Here is an 18,174-nt window from a genome sequence, read left to right as displayed (position 1 = left end):
GAGAAGGAAATATATAAAGCCAAAATATTACTTACAGCTGGCCCTTGACTTCCTGGTAAGCCAGGGGCACCCTGTTCACCTTGCATGCCACGGGGTCCAGATGAGCCTTGTGGTCCTTCTATACCAGACTGTCCATAGCTTCCTTCAGGGCCAGGAGGACCTGGGTCTCCAGGACTTCCAATCTAAACCATAAAGGAAGATTAATTTTCATTAAAACCTACCCTGCTTTGGTCTTCAGTAAAATATTTCTTAGTCAGAAAACTTCAACAGTCAAATCTATTTCATATACATTTGGTGATGTATCTGCTATTATAAATGGTAATGAAATCATAATGGCATTTATCCAGGTTGCAGCTAAAGAAAACCTTACAAGAGCTAGATATTCATACGAATAGTGTCAATTTTCAGTGCCAGAACAGCAAAAAAAGTTTTTCTAAGTGGATTTATCAATTTATTCATGAAAAACCATATTTTGGAGCTTACTAAAAGTCCTGCGTGCAACTATTGGCAATTCAAGATGGCTCAATCTTTTCCTTGTTATTAGATTAGTTCCTACTGAAAACCTCTTGCACACAAAGGCCTGGATTCTATAAATGGTGTCTGAAGTTAGGCGACTAGATTGGTGTGCCTAGTTGATCTAGGCACTTAATTTAATTATTCAATTAGGCTTAATAACATAAGAATAGCCTTACTGGGTCAGACCAATGGTCCATCAAGCCAGGTATCTCGTTCTCACGGTGGGCAATGGGCTGTTCAAAAAGTATCAGACCTTAATTTTTCTTGCATAAACAAATAAAGCTAGGGAGGTGTGGTTTGGTGCACATATGTAGGTGACCTTAATGCACATGCTTGAATTTTTTCCCACCTATAGAAGATGTCAGTCACTGGCAGACTGCCAATGAGTGAGGAAGTGTAAGTGAGCTCCTTCCGATTTTAATTTTTGACAAAATGACAGAAAAAGTTGAACAACGCTACTGCATTAAATTTTGAGTAATGCTTGGCAATTCTCAAGTGGAAACAATCCGCAAGATTGAACAGGTCTTCGGGGATGAAGGAATGGGCACCACACAGATAAAGGAGTGGTACAAACGCTTCAGAGATGGCCACACATCAGTGGAGAGTGAAGCACGTTGTAGTAGGCCCTCAACATCCAGAAATGAGATCGTCATTGACCAAGTGAGGACCCTGGTGATGCAGGATCGTCGAATCACAATCAGAGAACTTGCAGATGAGACAAGTATCGGCGTTGGATCTGTTCATTCCATTTTGACTGAGGATTTGGGCTTCAGGAGAATTTCAGCAAAGTTCATGCCAAAGCTGCTAACGATCGAGCAGAAGCAACTTCGTTTGGAAATCGCACAGAACATGTTGGAGACTGTGAACAGTGATCCCAACTTCCTCAGCGATGAGTCCTGGGTTTATAGGTATGACCCAGAAACCAAGTTGATATCATCACAATGAAAGCATTCAACATCCCCAAGGCCTAAAAAAGCAAGGCAGGTCCACAGCAATATCAAAGTCATGCTGACGTCTTCTTTGATTCCAATGGTGTGGTTCATCACGAGTATGTACCACATGGCACAACCATCACCAAGGGGTACTACCAAGAGGTTCTGCGTCACCTTCGTAACACTGTGAGATGCAAACGGCCAGACTTGTGGGCAGTGGGCAATTGGCAGCTCCATCACGATAACGCACCTGCCCATTCTTCACATCTAATACAGAGTTTCCTGGCCAAACATATCACACCTGTGATTCCTCAGGTTCCCTACTCTCTCGACATGACCCTGTGTGACTTCCGGCTTTTCCCCAAGCTGAAAATGCCCTAAAAGGGACTAGATTTCAGTCAAGAGAAGACATCATGCAGAATTTGATGGACCAGTTGCGAGCGATCTCAAAAGAGGCATTCCAGCACTGCTTTCGACAGTGGCAGAACCATTGGAAGAAATGTGTTGCAGCCCAAGGGGACTACTTTAAAGGAGATTAGTATAAGATTGTTGTATCTAAATATGAGTATTTTTTATCAATAAAGGTCTGATACAGCCCTCATAGTTCCTACTAAAAACCTCTCGCACACAAAGGCCCAGATTCTATAAATGGTGACTGAAGTTAGGCGATTAGATTGGTGCGCCTAGTCAATCTAGGCACTTAATTTAATTATTCAATTAGGCTTAAGAAACATAAGAATAGCCCAGTAGCCCGTTCTTACGGTGGCCAATCCAGGTCACTAGTACCTGGCCAAAACCCAAGGAGTAGCAAAATTCCATGCTATCGATCCCCCATGTCTTAATAACAGACTATGGACTTTTCCTTTATGAACTTGTCCAAACCTTTCTTAAAACCAGCTACGCTATACGCTCTTACCACAACCTCTGGCAATGCAATCCAGAGCTTAACTATTCTGAATTAAAAAAAATTTCCTCCTATTGGTTTAAAAGTATTTCCCTGTAACTTCATCGAGTGTCCCCTAGTCTTTGTAATTTTTGATGGAGTGAAAAATCGATCCATTTGTACCCGTTCTACTCCACTCAGAATTTTGTAGACTTCAATCATATATTCCCTCACCATTAATTGAAAAGTGCCCTTAAAAAAAATTTAAAAAATTTAATTAGCTGGTAGACGCCTAACTCGATAGGCACCTATGACTTCGAGTTAGACGTCCGCTCTGAAATACTTACCAGAAAGTAGGCATGGTTAGGGGCAGATTCTGGGCAAACTATGGGCAAGGTGTGACTTAGGTGCATTCATTTAGGCCAAGAAAACACTGGCATAAATTGTTCGCCTAAGATTTCAACGCTTAAGATTGTGCGCCTAAGATTTCAAAGCCTAAGACCACTTCTTTAAATGGTGCCTAATGGGTAGGTACTCCTTGGAACCTAAAAGTTAGGCGCCATTGATAGAATCAAGGCCAAAAGGAAAGAAGACAATGTATTTGTATTATTGCTGTTGATATTGATTATGCATATTATGCTGTTAGCTACTTAACTACATGATACAGCGGGCTACAAATTGATTTTAAATAAATAATAAGCCTGTAGCTAACTTTATCAAAAACTGTATATGCTCTTAAAATCCAGGTCCTGTAAAAGCTCAGCAGAATACTTTATAATGTAACTCCATGCTGCACAAATTTATTTTCAGTTATGTTCAATTGCTAAGTATATCAAGGCCAGCAATGCCTTCTTATATCTACGAGTATCTTTCCTATATGTCTCTTATCATGTACGCTACCATCATTGAATTAATAAAATAAGCTTACAGATCCTTTTGCACCGGAGTGTCCCATATCACCCTAAAAAAAAAGGATCGTCAAATTATGATAGAGCAACTATTTCCAAGTGTAACCAAATAGAGAGAGACATTGGAGTTTGGGTGGGGGAGAGATTAATATTCTTGCTGGGTGCTTGGAATAATCTTAGGGGTGTCGGGGGGTGGGGGGTTCTTTGCTGGCTCAGCTGATCGTGGCAGGGGTATTTTTCCCTTATCAACGGAGCCAGCAGGACTCCACGAAGCCGTGGTTTCAAGGAGTCCTGCCGGCTCAGATGATTGGGGATTCCCATGCTGCGATCAGGCAGGCATGATTCTCTAACTGGAACCAGTTGATATGGGCTCAGGTTAGAGATTCGGGATGCGGGGAGCATAAGGGGTCTTTCCTTTCAGTTAGAAGTGATTCTGCAAAGAACGCCGGAACGTGATTCTCAGCCACTTCTTAGGTGGATGCTGTGACGTGCGTCCTATACAGAATTCAGGCCCATAGTTTATATATACACATACATATATAAGCAACTTTATCCAATGTACAGCAAGTGTGGAACTGAGGTTGAAGGAAATATTTCTAAAGCAGACACTTTTAAAGTTACAGTTAAATCATTTATATTCCGCTATTGCCAACAAATAGTTCATAGTGGATTACATACAAAGAACAGGATTAATTAACTAGGATGAACATATAGAATAAGATATTATCCCAATCATTAACTACTAAGATTGAATTTCTGAAACAAGAAAATTTTGAGTGTTTTTGAAAGATTGTAAGCATTACTATACATTGTATTAGAATTGGCAAGATAGACCACACAGAAGCAGTCTGATAAGGAAAGCAGCTAGCATACAATCTTTTAGATACAATTCCCATTAAACTGGGGAATTGTAAAGTCAAAGTATTACGAATATTAGAATATTGTCCAACCAATTATGGGGAAGGAGTAGGAGATGCATTTCTTGCCTATACACCACACTTCTATTGCAAACAAACTCTGATAGAGAAGTACACGGCAAGGTGAGAAGCAGATTTAAGCACTAAACACAAGATGAATGTCTGGGTAAAACATTTCAGATATTTATTAAAGATATCTATTGCTTGATATTTGGTAGAAAATAGTTTCAAAATCATGTACAGGCTTTTTTATTGCCCGGTCATGACGTCATATCAGCTCTGACACATAGAATTCCTATGGAGCGTCAGAGCTAATACCGCTGTGGCCCACAGTAAAAAAAAAAGCCTAACGCAGCTTTGTAAAAGGGAGGGTAAATTCCACAAAGTGTGGGATGCCTGTAAATGTTGGAAAGTCAGAAGAAGACAGACCACTGAAAGTTTGGGCAAACACTGTAGAATTTTACAGATCATTTATAATTATGGATAATCCCCAATGCATTCTTGGATGAGGCAGGTGCTGCAAAGGGGAAAGGGATTTATACCTATGCGTAGTATACATTGTTTTGAATTTGTAATTTGTAAGTTTGGAATCCTTTATGTATATCTTGGTGGGGGAGAATACAAACTGTAAAAATGATGATATTACCAGTAGTTTGTTACCAAATGGGTATGATACCAATTTTTTTTTCAGGGGTCATTTTACAAAAAATTGGATAAGATGTTAACAAAATTTATTTGGCTTGGAAAAAACCCCAGAATTGCTCTAGTATCCTTACAAAGACCAATTGCGGAGGGAGGGGTAAATTTTCCAAATTTTTATAGGTACCATCAAGCCTATTATTATGCGTCAGGGTATGTATTGGATCCTCCCTAGAGCCCATTGAACATATACCAGATTGGTTCTGGTTAGAATGGAGATTAATGTTTCCTTACGTCTGAGTCATGTTATCAGTATTCAAATGCCAAGGTTATATAAGGATCACAAAATATTTGTTGATACTTGGAAAACTATAAGATATATAAGTAATCTAACTCCTATTCCATAACTAAATCAACGACTCAAACAATATGGCCTCAATCCAAAGATCAAAGTTGGCGGTTTTAAAATTATCTGGAAACATTGGATGATTACTGGAATTCGGATTTTAGAAGATGTAATAAATATAAGGTAAACTGCTTGAATTTTCACAATTGCAAAATAAATTTGGTTTGAATAAATCACAATATTTCAGATGGATGCAATTGAGCAGGCCATTCAGGTAGGGTTCCCTGAATGGAAAAATCTTAAATAACTATCATAGTATGGAATTCTTATGTTTTCAGATAGATTCCATGGCGTCACCAGGCCGCAATGTGGTATAAATTAATATCTGGATTCGTACATAAAAAGAAAAAAAAATTGGTCGTAGAGATATTTGGAGCATTGAGATTAAGCATCAGATTAATGCATCTCAATGGCCACGACTTTGGTTCTTGGAGGTTTAAAATGCACATTGTCAGCCTCTATGAGACAAACTTGGTTTTTTTATTTTACATAGAGCTTTATGGACCCCCTACACGTTTTACATAGAATAGATAGCTCTAAGTCTAATAGATGCTGGCATTGTCATCTTGAAGCAGGGACATTAGATCATCTTTTATTCTATTGTCCATTCATATTAATATTTTGGAAATCAATTTGGCCTCACAATTAATAGGATGTTAGAAAAATCCCGGTAGCCCTTGACATATGATACGATTTTGTTTGGTACTGCAATGAGAGCTCGAAGTCAAATTTCATCAAATAACAATAAACTTTTATTTATATTAACTGGAGTAGCAGTACAGCAAATTACACATAATTGGAAAAATTATGACAGATTGAACTATAATTTTTGGTGGAACTCAGTTTGCCATATATATAAGATGGAGCGTACATTTGCAACACAAAAAGGATATATGGATAAGTTCAAGAAGATTTGGGGACCATTAACAGATTTTTGCATGACTGATTTTAATTTTTTTCCATAATAAGATATGGTTAAAGAAGGGAGGGAGGGAAGGGGGTAAAGAATTTATTCTCTTTATTATACATTATAAAAAATATCCATAATGAATGAATGATAGTCTTATGAGAAATTAATGTGATAAAGGGAGGGGAAAAGGGTTCATAATTTAATAATAATTGATAAATCATTACAATATATATGTTATATAAATTCATAAGATAAAATAATATAAAAATATGGTTTATATAAAATACATTATAGAGATATCAAGTGTATTGTTAAGATAAATGTATGGAAAATTTATAACACTTGTTGATATGTGAAAAAATCAATAAAAAACTTAAAAAAAAAATTTGTAAGTTTGACGTACAAATATCTTAATAAAAAAATGAAAATATGAGAGTAGATAGAGAATACAGTTTAGGTCGTGCATTGTGCACATATAAGTGCATATAGGCTGGAATTCTAATGATTTAAGTCCATATGTGGCACCTACATGTAGGTGACCACTTTATGGAATTTCTCCATCAATGTGGGTCTCTTTCAATAGAAAGGAAGCTCTAGAACATAGAGTCGCTGGATGAGGGTGAAAGGGGGTACACTCATGAGTAATCATACAGGGACACATTTAACAATCAAAATATGTAAACCCTAGAGGAAAGATAGGACATGGAATATATGATAGACATTTAAATAACTCATTTCTATAAATGCCCATGAGGTGGGCCTCTTTCAACAGATAGAAGGCTCTGGAGCAAAAGGCCATAGCATGAAGATGAAAGACATGAGACTCAGTAAAATCTAAACAAATATTATTGATGGATACGTTGATGGATGCATGGAACTGCCTCCCAGTGGATGTGGTGAAGACAAGGACAATAAATGAATTAAGAAACATGAAGCAAACATAGAAGACCTCTGAGGGAAAGGAAAGGATTACAGAACTTAGTAGTTTATTTATTTATACATTTGTATACCATACTATCTTACATTCTAGGTGGTGAACAATTAAAACATTCACAATAAAATTACAGTAACAAATACAAATCACAGCAGAACTCATATCATCACTACATCTCTGACTAGGTCCTTACCCAGTATATTAATTCTGGACAGACTGGGTAAGACATGCAATCTTAGTCTGTCATCATTTTCTCTGGGAACATGGTCCATCTCCACAAAAGTGGAAGTAAGGGAGAAATAGGGCCAGTAAGTCTGACTTCTGTGGTAAGTAAATTAATGGAATCTGCAGCATTCATTATTTCCTCCTCTCCATAACAGATTCCATGTGCCTGTCTCACGCTTTCTTGCATTCAGACACAGTCTTTGTCTCCACCACCTCTACCGGGAGACTATTCCACGCATCTATCACTTTTTCTGTATAAAAAAGTATTTCCTTAGATTACTCCTGAGCCTATCACCTCTTAACTTCATCATATGCCCTCTCATTCCAGAGCTTTCTTTCAACTGAAATGCTACATCTCCTCAGACATATGGCCTCCACATAGTGTGACCATATGGCTCCAGAAAAAAGGGGACAGATTGAGACATCTGGGTTATTACTTCCATGATGAAAGCAATGGAAGTAAGGAGAACAGATTGAGACATCTTGGTTGCTTTCAATGGAAGTAAAACCCGGATGTCTCAATCCGTCCCCTTTTTTCTGGAGCATATGGTCACACTACCTCCACAGTACATGCCACTCCGTTTGCACATCTCCACCTCAGAATACCTTAGTAGACTCTATGAAGCTACAGGACTCCTCTCTTGGAACAAGTACATTAGATCGCTAAAAGAGAGGTGGGGATGGTGGATGGCATGGTTGGGCCAACTTGATAAGCCATATAGTCTTTATCTGTATCTTGGCACCATATTTTCTTTGCTGTATCTTGGTGCCATCTACTGGGCCTTATCTATATATACCCCTGAGGAAGGCTTTTACAGCCGAAACACGGACCGTGTTGGGGTCCATTACCATAAGGATGAAAGACTTTTATGTTTAGACCTGCATACCTTTATGTAAATGCATTATTTTATTCATGTATTTTCAATAAACTGCTTGCTTCTAAGTTTGGTTGATCGTGTACTTTTCCCACTCCTTTTTTGTTTCATTTGTTCTTTATCTGCCTTCACTTTTCTATGTTACAATAGAAGTATATAGGTTTTTTCAATTATCCCTCCCCATCCTTTACTTTGAATCACCTTTCAGCAACATATGCTTTCAAAATCAAAGGGATGTTTCTCTTATGAATGGATGGGCCTATGAAAAGGAACATAAGCAAACATCTTACTTGGTCTCCTTTTTCTCCAGGAATTCCTTCTGCCCCAATGTCACCCTAAATAAACAATGAAAATGTAAAATATCTGTTTCTTTATAACATGTTTCAGGTTTCCAGGAAACTCAACTGTCAATACAATAGTCAAAGGCATCACTAGAGAAGATATAATTTTAAAGACTTACCTGTTCCCCTTTGGGGCCTGGCTCTCCTACCCCACCCTAAATAGAAAACAACGGAGAAAAAATAACTTTTCATAAGCAGGTAATGTAAAAGAATTTCCAGTTTATTTGACCAATATGTGAGATGGAACTGAATGGGAGCAGTGTTTACACAGAGTACTTTTGCTTAAAACTACTGAGCACCCAGAATATGAGTGTGACTGTGTGTACTGGTCCATTGACGTACTCAATTCTCCATCACAGAACATCTAATTGTCATATAATGGGCATGGTTTTAGAAGAGTTAGATGCCATTTACCCGAGTATAAAGCTGATTTATACATGTAAACAGCAAAGAGATATAAGTAGTGATGTTAGAAAAGGAACTTACACATGTGCTGGCAGCACATAGAGATTTCATAGATACATTCTAGGCATAGTTTAGGCAAACTTAAGTTATACGTTTTAAAATGCCAATACAAGACAATCCCATAACATATTTCCATTCCATTTAGGCCTGCTTCAAGCACTAAAAATCTTAGGACCACTGAGAAATTGATCTGCTATATATAAGAAATCTTTTATTCTATTGTCCATTCATATTATTATTTTGGAAATCAATTTGGCCTCAAATAAATAAGATGTTGGAAAATCCGGTTGCCTTGGCATATGATACTATTTTATTTGGCACAGCAATGAGTGCAAGGAGTCAAATTTTGTCAAATAACAACAAACTTTTATTTATTTTGACTGGAGTAGCAATTCAACAAATAACATACAATTGTAAAAATTACAACAGATTAAATTATAACTTTTGGTGGAATTCTGTATGCCATATATATAAAATGGAACGTACAATTGCAACACAAAAAGGATATTTTGATATATTTCAGAAAATATGGAGACCATTAACAGACTTTTGTAATGAATGATAACTTTTTCCCAAGGTAAGATATTTGATAGAAGGGAAAAGGGTGGGTATTATTTTTATTTATCTCATAATGCATTTGAATATGTCAATAGCCTCACTGTATTTGTATGAAATTCTGTTACGGGAGGGATGGGGAGGGGGGGTTTCTATTTAATAATAATTGTTCAGATATCAGGTGTAATACTTAATAGTCAAGATATTATAGAATATAAGTATGTAATGAAATGTTATATTTAATGTGTTTATGAGAGTTAATTCAAGTGTGTATTTATAAGTTCATATGATTTTATCTACTACACTTGTTGTAATATGTAAAAATGAATAAAGAATTTAAAAAAAAAGAAATTTGTCAAAGATGTATTATGGCCCGATGATGGTGTGCAGCTGGCCCATTAAATGGTGCCGGCTCTGTTGTGTTAAGGGCATTAGAACGGCTCAGTGGAACAGGACTTCAAAGCTCACAACCCCACACTGAGGGCACTCTTTCACTATTTAAATATTTTGATTATTTGCATTATATTCTTTGTGGAATTCATTTGTGATTGTAACCCCATATAGCATACAATCCCCAAGGCAAGCCCTTCTTTTGGACTGGGACTTTAAAGATGTATTGTGCTGCAGCCAAATGTCAGGTTTCTTTCTGTTTTAGTTGTATAATCTCTTTAGACATATCTTAGTGGTGGTTGGCCACTTGTTTAACTGATTGTATATTGGAAAATTTGAATAACCCCACCCATACCGCACCCCAAACTCTCCCCCCCAACCCTCCTCTAACCTTTTTTTTAATGGCCGTACGCATCCTCCTTCCATCCATCCGGCAGGCCCCGCCTTTGTCTGAATGGTTGGGGGGAATCAGGTGGGGTTAGGGGGACTCCTGGTGAGGGGTGGGCTGGACGGTCCAGCAGGTGGGTGGTAGGGATGACCGGCAGGAAGGACTGGGCATCCCTCCTGCCAGTGAATATCGCTATCTTGCAGGTTCAGGTGGGCAGCTCTCCTGCCAGTGAAGATCGCGTGGGTTTGGGGTGTGTCCGGCAGGAGAGACTGGGCATCTATCCTGCCGGTGATGATCACGTGGGTTTGTGGGGGGGGGTGTCCAGCAGGAGAGACTGGGCATCTCTCCTGCCGCGATCATTGCGATTGTTCCACGATTCTCTAACTGGCATTGTTTATGACAGACGTCGGTTAGAGAATCGTACTTTTAGGCAAAGGACTGGCCCCTCCTTTGCCTAAAAGGTCTTGTTTTGGGCGTTTGGGACTTGGGCGATTTTTGGGTCGGGAATGTGTTCTAAACATACACGTAGTGGAGGTATGGGCGATTAAACTGCTGAACATACAGGTAGGCCATTCTTGAAAGAAAACACATTTTGGACATGTTTTTCGAGAATGGCCATTTCCCTGCTGCCCACTTTGTGCGCCTAGGGCTTAGGTCAAAAGGGGACTTAAATGTTGTTTTTGATTATGCCCCTCCAAGTGTATAAATCTAGGCACGGAATCTGCACCTAAATTTTACATGTGGGTTCAAAAGCAGGCGTTGCAATGAGAGGGTCATGAGTGGATCAGGAGGATTTCTGCAATTTATACAGTTATAGAATAAGGGGAATCCATACCTAATTTATGCCTGAGAATTTACACCAACCCCCTCTTCTACAAAGCTGCGCTAGTGGCTGCCATGCAGCAACAGCCCCGAAGCCCTTTAAATCTTTATGGGCTTCAGGGCCGTTACCGTGTGGCAACTGCAAGCGCAGCTTTGTAGAAGAGGAGGTAAGTTTCAGTTGGTGTAAGTAGGAATGCCTAAATTTAGGCGTGGTTCCCCGGCGCAAAGCGTTATTCTATATCTGGTGCCTATCTTTGAGCACAATTTATAGAAAAAGCGCTCAGTACTATTTTTTCAGTGCTGATTTTTTTTTAGGCACCTTTTATAAAATTTAGTCCTTAATGTGTTTATTTCTTGCCTTTTATTATATAAATCAGTCACTGGTAAACAATAAGTTGACCTTAAGATATGTGAATTCTTAATGTGAGCTCTCTATATGTCAATTTTTGGGATATTTGCCTCTTGTTTTTCCCTCTCAGTGAAGAAAATGATATGGAGGGGCATTTTCGATATGATGTCTAAATCAGAGTTTGAACATTTTTGGGAGACACACAAAAATCCAGTACCAAACATGCCCATTTGCAAAACTGCAAAATGTCGATCTTGGTTTTTATTTAAATGGCCATTTTTCAGATGCGCATCTATCTTTTTGAATCATATTTTAAAAAAACGTCCAAAAGAAAAATGGTCAAAACAAGCCATTAGGATGTAGGAGGGGCTAAGATTTTTAGTAGACTTCCCTCACAGATGTCCCAGCTGAGCAGTGGGGAATGCTAGGAGCAATTGCAGTGAACTTCACATAAAAACCCCTGGTACACACCTCACCATAACCCCCTTATATTGTATGGTGAGCCTTCCAAAATCTACCCCACCTCAACTGGACGCAATTTACACCAAACCTTATGCCAGCAGGTGTAACTTATAGGTAGGTACAATGGGATCTGGATAGGTTCTAGAAGACTCACATATTCTACCATAAGTGTAGGAGAGAGTAGGATATGGGCCTGGGTCCTCTCCTCTACAGTCCACTGCACTAACCACCAGGCTACTCCAAAGATCTGTTTGCTGATATACTAGGACTGGTTATAACATCTGAAGTTATCATGTAGGCAGGTATGTACTGTTTCATTTACATCTTTGGGGGTGGGGGGTGGGTCAGTGACCACTTGGAGAGTAAGGGGCTGGTTCATGCTTATTTGTTATTAAAACAGGTCTAGCCCCAAACATCCAAACTGTGGCCTGGACATATTCTTAAATGTTTAAGGCAAAAAAATGTCCTCGTCATAAGCCTGTCCTAGTTCCGCCTACACCACAACTCTAACACACCTCTTGAGATTTAGATAAACTGCAGAAACATGATTTTCCAGTATCTTCTCTGACACTTACTAATTTGGTTCTAATTTGGTTAATCTGGCATGGCCTATTGCATTGCATACCAGGGTTAGACATAGTATATGATCTCTTCCCATACTCTCATATCCCTACTCATGGCATCTTGGTACCTTTAAACCTGAACCTCTCGAGAAAGCTTCCTGCATCCCGCATGCACTGTTCATTTGCTCAAAGATGGGTATGATGTAGCATATTGGGTTTCCCCACCCAGATGACTATACAACCTAAGACAGAGGTCTGAACTAATAATGGAAAATGTTTATCTTCATAGCCTGAAGACTGTGCAGGAGAAGGTGATTTGCTGATGTAATGTTGGAGGTAAGAGAGGCATCTTCGAAGGGCAAAACATCTGCAGAAGTGAATGCTATATAGAAGGGTACCACAAGCATGCCTTCATTTTAAAAAAAAAAGTATGGGATATGTCAGCCCAGCCTTACATTAATAGTTGTCAGCATTTTCTGTTGGCTTAACCAATGTCAGCAGAGGCCTATGGGAGATTATATCATTAATATCTGATCTTGGGTGATGTCATTAGAATGCCTAAATTACATCTAAATTAAAAGTAACAAAAGACCTTGGCGCAGTCCTGAGGTTCAAAAGATGTGCTAATGTCTGATGCTTAAGATAGTAGCCCCAGCTGCAGGTTCTAGCACAGATAGTTATGGTTAATCAGAAACCATTGTCAGAGGGATACTGGAAATTAACAGTATCTCCCAGTCTATGGGGGACAGTTTCTCTCTTTTTTCTTTTCCAGTCTCTCACGCCCCACCACCTTATTTACCATTGTTTCAAACAGTTTACAAAAGTTAGATTCTATTTTTAGAACAAGTCTCAAACATAAATACAAGGGGTTAAAATCTACTCTCTCTCTGGACCCATTTACTTTCTCTGGAGCATGGGCCATCCCTCTCTCTTCTCTATTTCCTCTGGACTCTTGCTCATCTCCCTGTCTTCTCATAGACACAGTCTCTCACCTATCCAGACATGCGTTACTGCAGGTAAACTGTCTTCTCTCTCACATACACAGAAAATCCACTCTGCATTTGTAAAGCTTATTTCTATTTTTTTCTGTACATCTGTAGCCCAGTATATGCTTGATATATCTTTCTAAACATTGCCTTCCTGTAATATTAAGCCTATATATATTCTTTATGCAACTACTCTTGGCTATCCTTGTCATTAATTTAACTTCCTACTGAACCTTCTATGAGGGTATTGAACCTGGAGGATTGTAAGGCTGCCACATCTCACCATTGGGGGCTTGTCTGCTGCAACATCACCCCTCCAAAACTTTACATTGGTGGGGGCTCATCCTTACATTTAGCATAGACATCCACCTAGAAATTTGGTTTTGAAATTAGCAAATTCAAAGGGTTTGGCAAGAAAAAAATGTCTATCTGCCTCTCTATGGACAGTTTAAGATGGACATTTAATAGGGTTGCTAGTACAGGTAAGATCAGGACAACTATTAATATAGTTAGGTCATAGTTGACTCTTTGTTTTGTCCCAGGAGTTACATTAGACGGTTTAGAGATGGGCTTTTACAATTACCATTTCAGTTACTTCAAGGTTGGCTCCCTGCCTTGGTACAGAAAGCACAGCATGACAAGAGTACCCCTCATATTAGTTACTCTAGTTCAGGAACAAATGCATATCTGATCATTTATAAATATGTTAAATAGCACTGGTCCCAATACAGATCCTTGCAATACTCCACTATTCACCTTCCTCCATTGAGAAAAATGGCCATCAGTGGCATAGCAAGGGTGAGATGTGCCTCACCCCACCCTCTTCCCCACCTCCAAGATAGTATTTATAAACAATGTCCATGCCTGATTTAAAGTCCTAACTTTTGCAGCTGATCCTTTGAGCTTCTTTTTAACAAATTTCCTCATTATATCATAGTTACCCTTTTGAAAATTAAATGCTGCTACAGTAGATTTCCTTAGTGACTTCACTCCAAATATTAGCTCAAGTTTGATCATGTTATGATCACTGTTTCCCAGAGGACCCAACACCATTACCTATCATACTATGCCTTGCATTCCACCAAGAACTAGATCTAAAATAGCTCTCCCACTTATTGATTTCTGGACCAGTTGCTCCAAAAAAGCAGTCATTTATTATATCTAGGACCTGCATTTATTATATCTGAACCTGAAATAGTGGTTACAGGATTGTTGTGGAAGTAGTAGTTGGCGATGGATAGGGTAATTTGCCTGATAGACTTTATATTGTTGCGTGCTGGGAATTTCAGGTGGAATATCTGTTGGAGGCACCCTGGAGTAGGATGGCCAACTCTGTTAGGTAATTGGGGCATTCCCTCTTAGGATTTTAAAGGCGGTGATGCCTAATTTAAACTTGGTCCTTGTGGTTAGGGGCAACCAATGTAGTTTCAAATAGTAGGCCTGTACAGTAGGTGTTCTGATTTCCATAATCCATATATGAGTTATACTGCTGCATTTTGAACGAGTTGTAGACGCGATAGTAACATTTTAGAGGAAACAACAAATGTTACATTGTCTGCATGTAGAAATGCTCTGTGATGGAGTATGGCACACACAACTTAAGGCGCCATACACAGAATTTGGGGGTAAGCCATTTGAACACTTAAATACAGAGTAGTGGTTAGGTACACTATTGTCATGTATCTGTTGTGTTAATGTACACTTGCACGTCTGGGTGGTAGTATTCAATAAATTTAAGCATGAATGCTTAAATTTTAGCAACCCCATACAGAATGAGGGAGTAAAATCAGTGGTAGCAAGATTTTCTTTAAGTAGAGTTTATGAACTTACCCTATCACCCTTAACTCCAGGCAAGCCAGGAGGGCCAGGCAAACCAAGGAATCCTGGGTCACCTACAGGACCCTACAAAGTAAACACATGGTCAAACGTCTTAGCATGTCCATTACAGAGAATAAAAGGGACCTGTGAAAGGCATAAACACAAAGCAACCTGTAGATTGAAAAGTTCTGTTACAGCTAGTGGAGACCAGCAACTGCTACCTCCCCCCATGCTGAGTACACCGAGTTTTTTTTGCTTCCTTGCAGATTTGTGCTCTCCATGGGTCTGCATTCCTCTGTAACAGTAGTCCCATTCAGTCCAGGCTTATTAAAATCTCAGTCTCCTATTACTGTGTAAATAGGGTTTGGAGAACTGAAAGGGCTATTCATGTTGCTGCTTTGCAGTGCTCTACTGCCGGGACAGAGGTCAAGCCTTCATTTAATCCTGCTTCCACTGCATAATGCTTCTTATATACCTTATCTTCAAAAACAACTACAGTGCAACCACATGTTAACAGCAAGTATAGGGAGCAACTGCCATAAATTTCACATTGCACCATTACGGTTTCCTGCATTTCTGTTGTCTTAACTTGATTTCATACTGATAAATGGTTCCCTGCATACTGATTCCACACTGGAGCATAATAAACTGAGGGAAAGTAAATTTAATGCGAGTAAAAGTGCTTACCACTTTCCCAGGTGGTCCTGGAGGGCCAATAGGACCTGGTTCACCTCTATCCCCCTTTATGAAAACAAAAGAATATTGTTAAAGCCTTAAACCAAGTATTCCTATTTATGGGCAACACACTACCTTCATAAATATATGTTTTGTAGTTAATTTTGATGCTAATATAGTAATTTGACTTCAAACGTGCATACATATATAAATATCAGAGCTGAAGAAAATAATTTGTTCACTTGTCCAACATGGTGCACAGCAAATAAAGGCCAGCCAAAATACCTCAATGCAATCTGACTCCAAGACAGGGCTAAATAAAGGGTAAGAAACATAGAAACATAGAGTATGACGGCAGAAAAGGGCCGACGGCCCAACAAGTCTGTCCACCCAAGAACCCTCCCTCCCTCGATAATCCATCTATTAAGCATTCCTCTGGAGCGACCCCACCTGTCTGTCCCATCGTCCCTTAAAGTCGAGCGTGTTGCTGGCCTTGACTACCTGACATGGAAGACTATTCCATCGATCAATTACCCTTTCGGTGAAGAAGTATTTCCTGGTGTCCCTATGAAATCTTCCCCCTCTGAGCTTTAGCGAATGCCCTCTTGTCGCCGTGGGACCGGTAAGAAAAAAGATTTCTTCCTCCACCTCAATGCGGCCCGTGATGTATTTGAATGTTTCTATCATGTCCCCCCTTTCTCTGCGATCTTCAAGAGAATATAAGCGCAGCCTGCTCAGACGTTCTTCATATGGGAGATCTTTAAGTCCTGAGACCATCCTAGTGGCCATTCGCTGAATCGACTCCATTCTCTTCACATCTTTTTGATAATAATAATAATAACTTTATTTTTGTATACCGCCATACCCCGAAGAGTTCTAGGCGGTTCACATTGGTTAGGCAGAGATTGCAAGTGGTTACATATCAAATTGATCACAGAGTTGCAAACAACATGGAGATAGTAGTTACAAGTGGTTACATATCAAATTGATCGTAGAGTTGCGAATAGCAAGGAGAGAAGAAGGGGGGAGGGAGGGAGACGGGGAGGGGAGTAGGTCAGAGGGGGGGGAGGAGGAGGATAGAAAAGGGGATTAAGGGTCTTGGTCTCAAAATAGGTGAACACAGTACTCCAGGTGAGGTCTCACCATGGATCTGTATAACGGCAGTAAATTGTGGCCTGAATCTAAATTTTCCAAACTAGAGTTGATTAACTCTGCAGCTAGATTGATCACAGGTACTTCTGGCATGTCTCGTATAACACCAGTATTGAAGCAGTTGCACTGGTTACCAATACAACAAAGAGTCCAATTCAAAATTCTTTCTATAATTCATCAAACTTTGGACCAAGTCTCTCCTGCTGTTTTTCAAGAGTTTTTTGAAGTCTGAGCTCAGAAAACAGTAGGAAATTATGTTTGGAAGGTAATATGTTAATATCCCACATTAAGATTGGTGCGACTATGTTATCTGTAGCGGGTGTAAAGCTGTGGAATACCCTGCCAGGAATTTTGTGTTTGTGTTTGTGAAAGCTTTTTTGAGCTGAAATTTTATATTCAAACTGGATTTGAAGATTTCTGATGTTTATCGACCATTATTAAGAGTGTTAGTTTTTTAACAACTGAACTATTGTTAAAGCCTTAAACAACTGAACTATTGTTAAACCCTAACCCTAGACTCACACTGGCTACCTAAACAAGCCCGCATTCAATTCAAACTATACTGCCTATTATTCAAAACATTAAACGGAATGGCACCCACCCACCTAAACAACCGCCTAAACAGGAACCTCTCATCCAGACAAAGGAGAACCCAGTCCCCATTCTTCTACCCCCCTTTCAAAGGAACTAAATGCAAAAAGATGTATGACCACCTACTAGCAACACAGGCAGCAAAATTGGACCCCTCCATCACCAACCTGCTGACAGCAACAACGGACCTCAAAGCTTTCCAGATGTCCTAACCCCCCTTCCTTTCCCCCATACTATTCTCCCCTCTCCCTCTCCCTACCTGTAATATCCCCTAAGACTCAACAATGTAACCAGCATCCACTCTGCAATCTTCTCGTATATTTCCAGCTCCTTCTGACGCTCCCCTCATTTTTCTACTTTATAACCTCACATCAAAATTGAATTAGCTATCAGCGTCATTAATTGTAATCTTCTTCCTGGAAATGTCCAGTTATCTTTTGATGTAATCCGCTTAGAACGGCAAGGTACAGGC

At 39.3% G+C, this 18,174-nt stretch overlaps 1 protein-coding gene across 2 annotated transcripts in view; it reads right to left on the bottom strand.

Annotated features, from left to right (window-relative positions):
- Window positions 1–18,174, bottom strand: part of COL9A1 (collagen type IX alpha 1 chain) — a 215,014-nt gene that overhangs the window by 43,261 nt on the left and 153,579 nt on the right. For both annotated transcript variants that reach the window (XM_033937800.1, XM_033937801.1), the window contains exons 29-34: window positions 15,972–16,025; window positions 15,297–15,368; window positions 8,606–8,641; window positions 8,436–8,480; window positions 3,260–3,292; window positions 36–182 (exon numbers count right to left, since the gene is read on the bottom strand). In XM_033937800.1, coding sequence (XP_033793691.1) covers window positions 36–182; window positions 3,260–3,292; window positions 8,436–8,480; window positions 8,606–8,641; window positions 15,297–15,368; window positions 15,972–16,025 — 387 coding nt within the window. The remainder of the gene's footprint in view (window positions 1–35; window positions 183–3,259; window positions 3,293–8,435; window positions 8,481–8,605; window positions 8,642–15,296; window positions 15,369–15,971; window positions 16,026–18,174) is intronic.

Source organism: Geotrypetes seraphini, chromosome 3, assembly GCF_902459505.1.
Source record: "Geotrypetes seraphini chromosome 3, aGeoSer1.1, whole genome shotgun sequence".
NCBI lineage: Eukaryota > Metazoa > Chordata > Amphibia > Gymnophiona > Dermophiidae > Geotrypetes > Geotrypetes seraphini.
The sequence above is the reverse complement of the archived record's forward strand: the minus strand, read 5'-3'. Positions and strand labels throughout refer to the sequence as shown.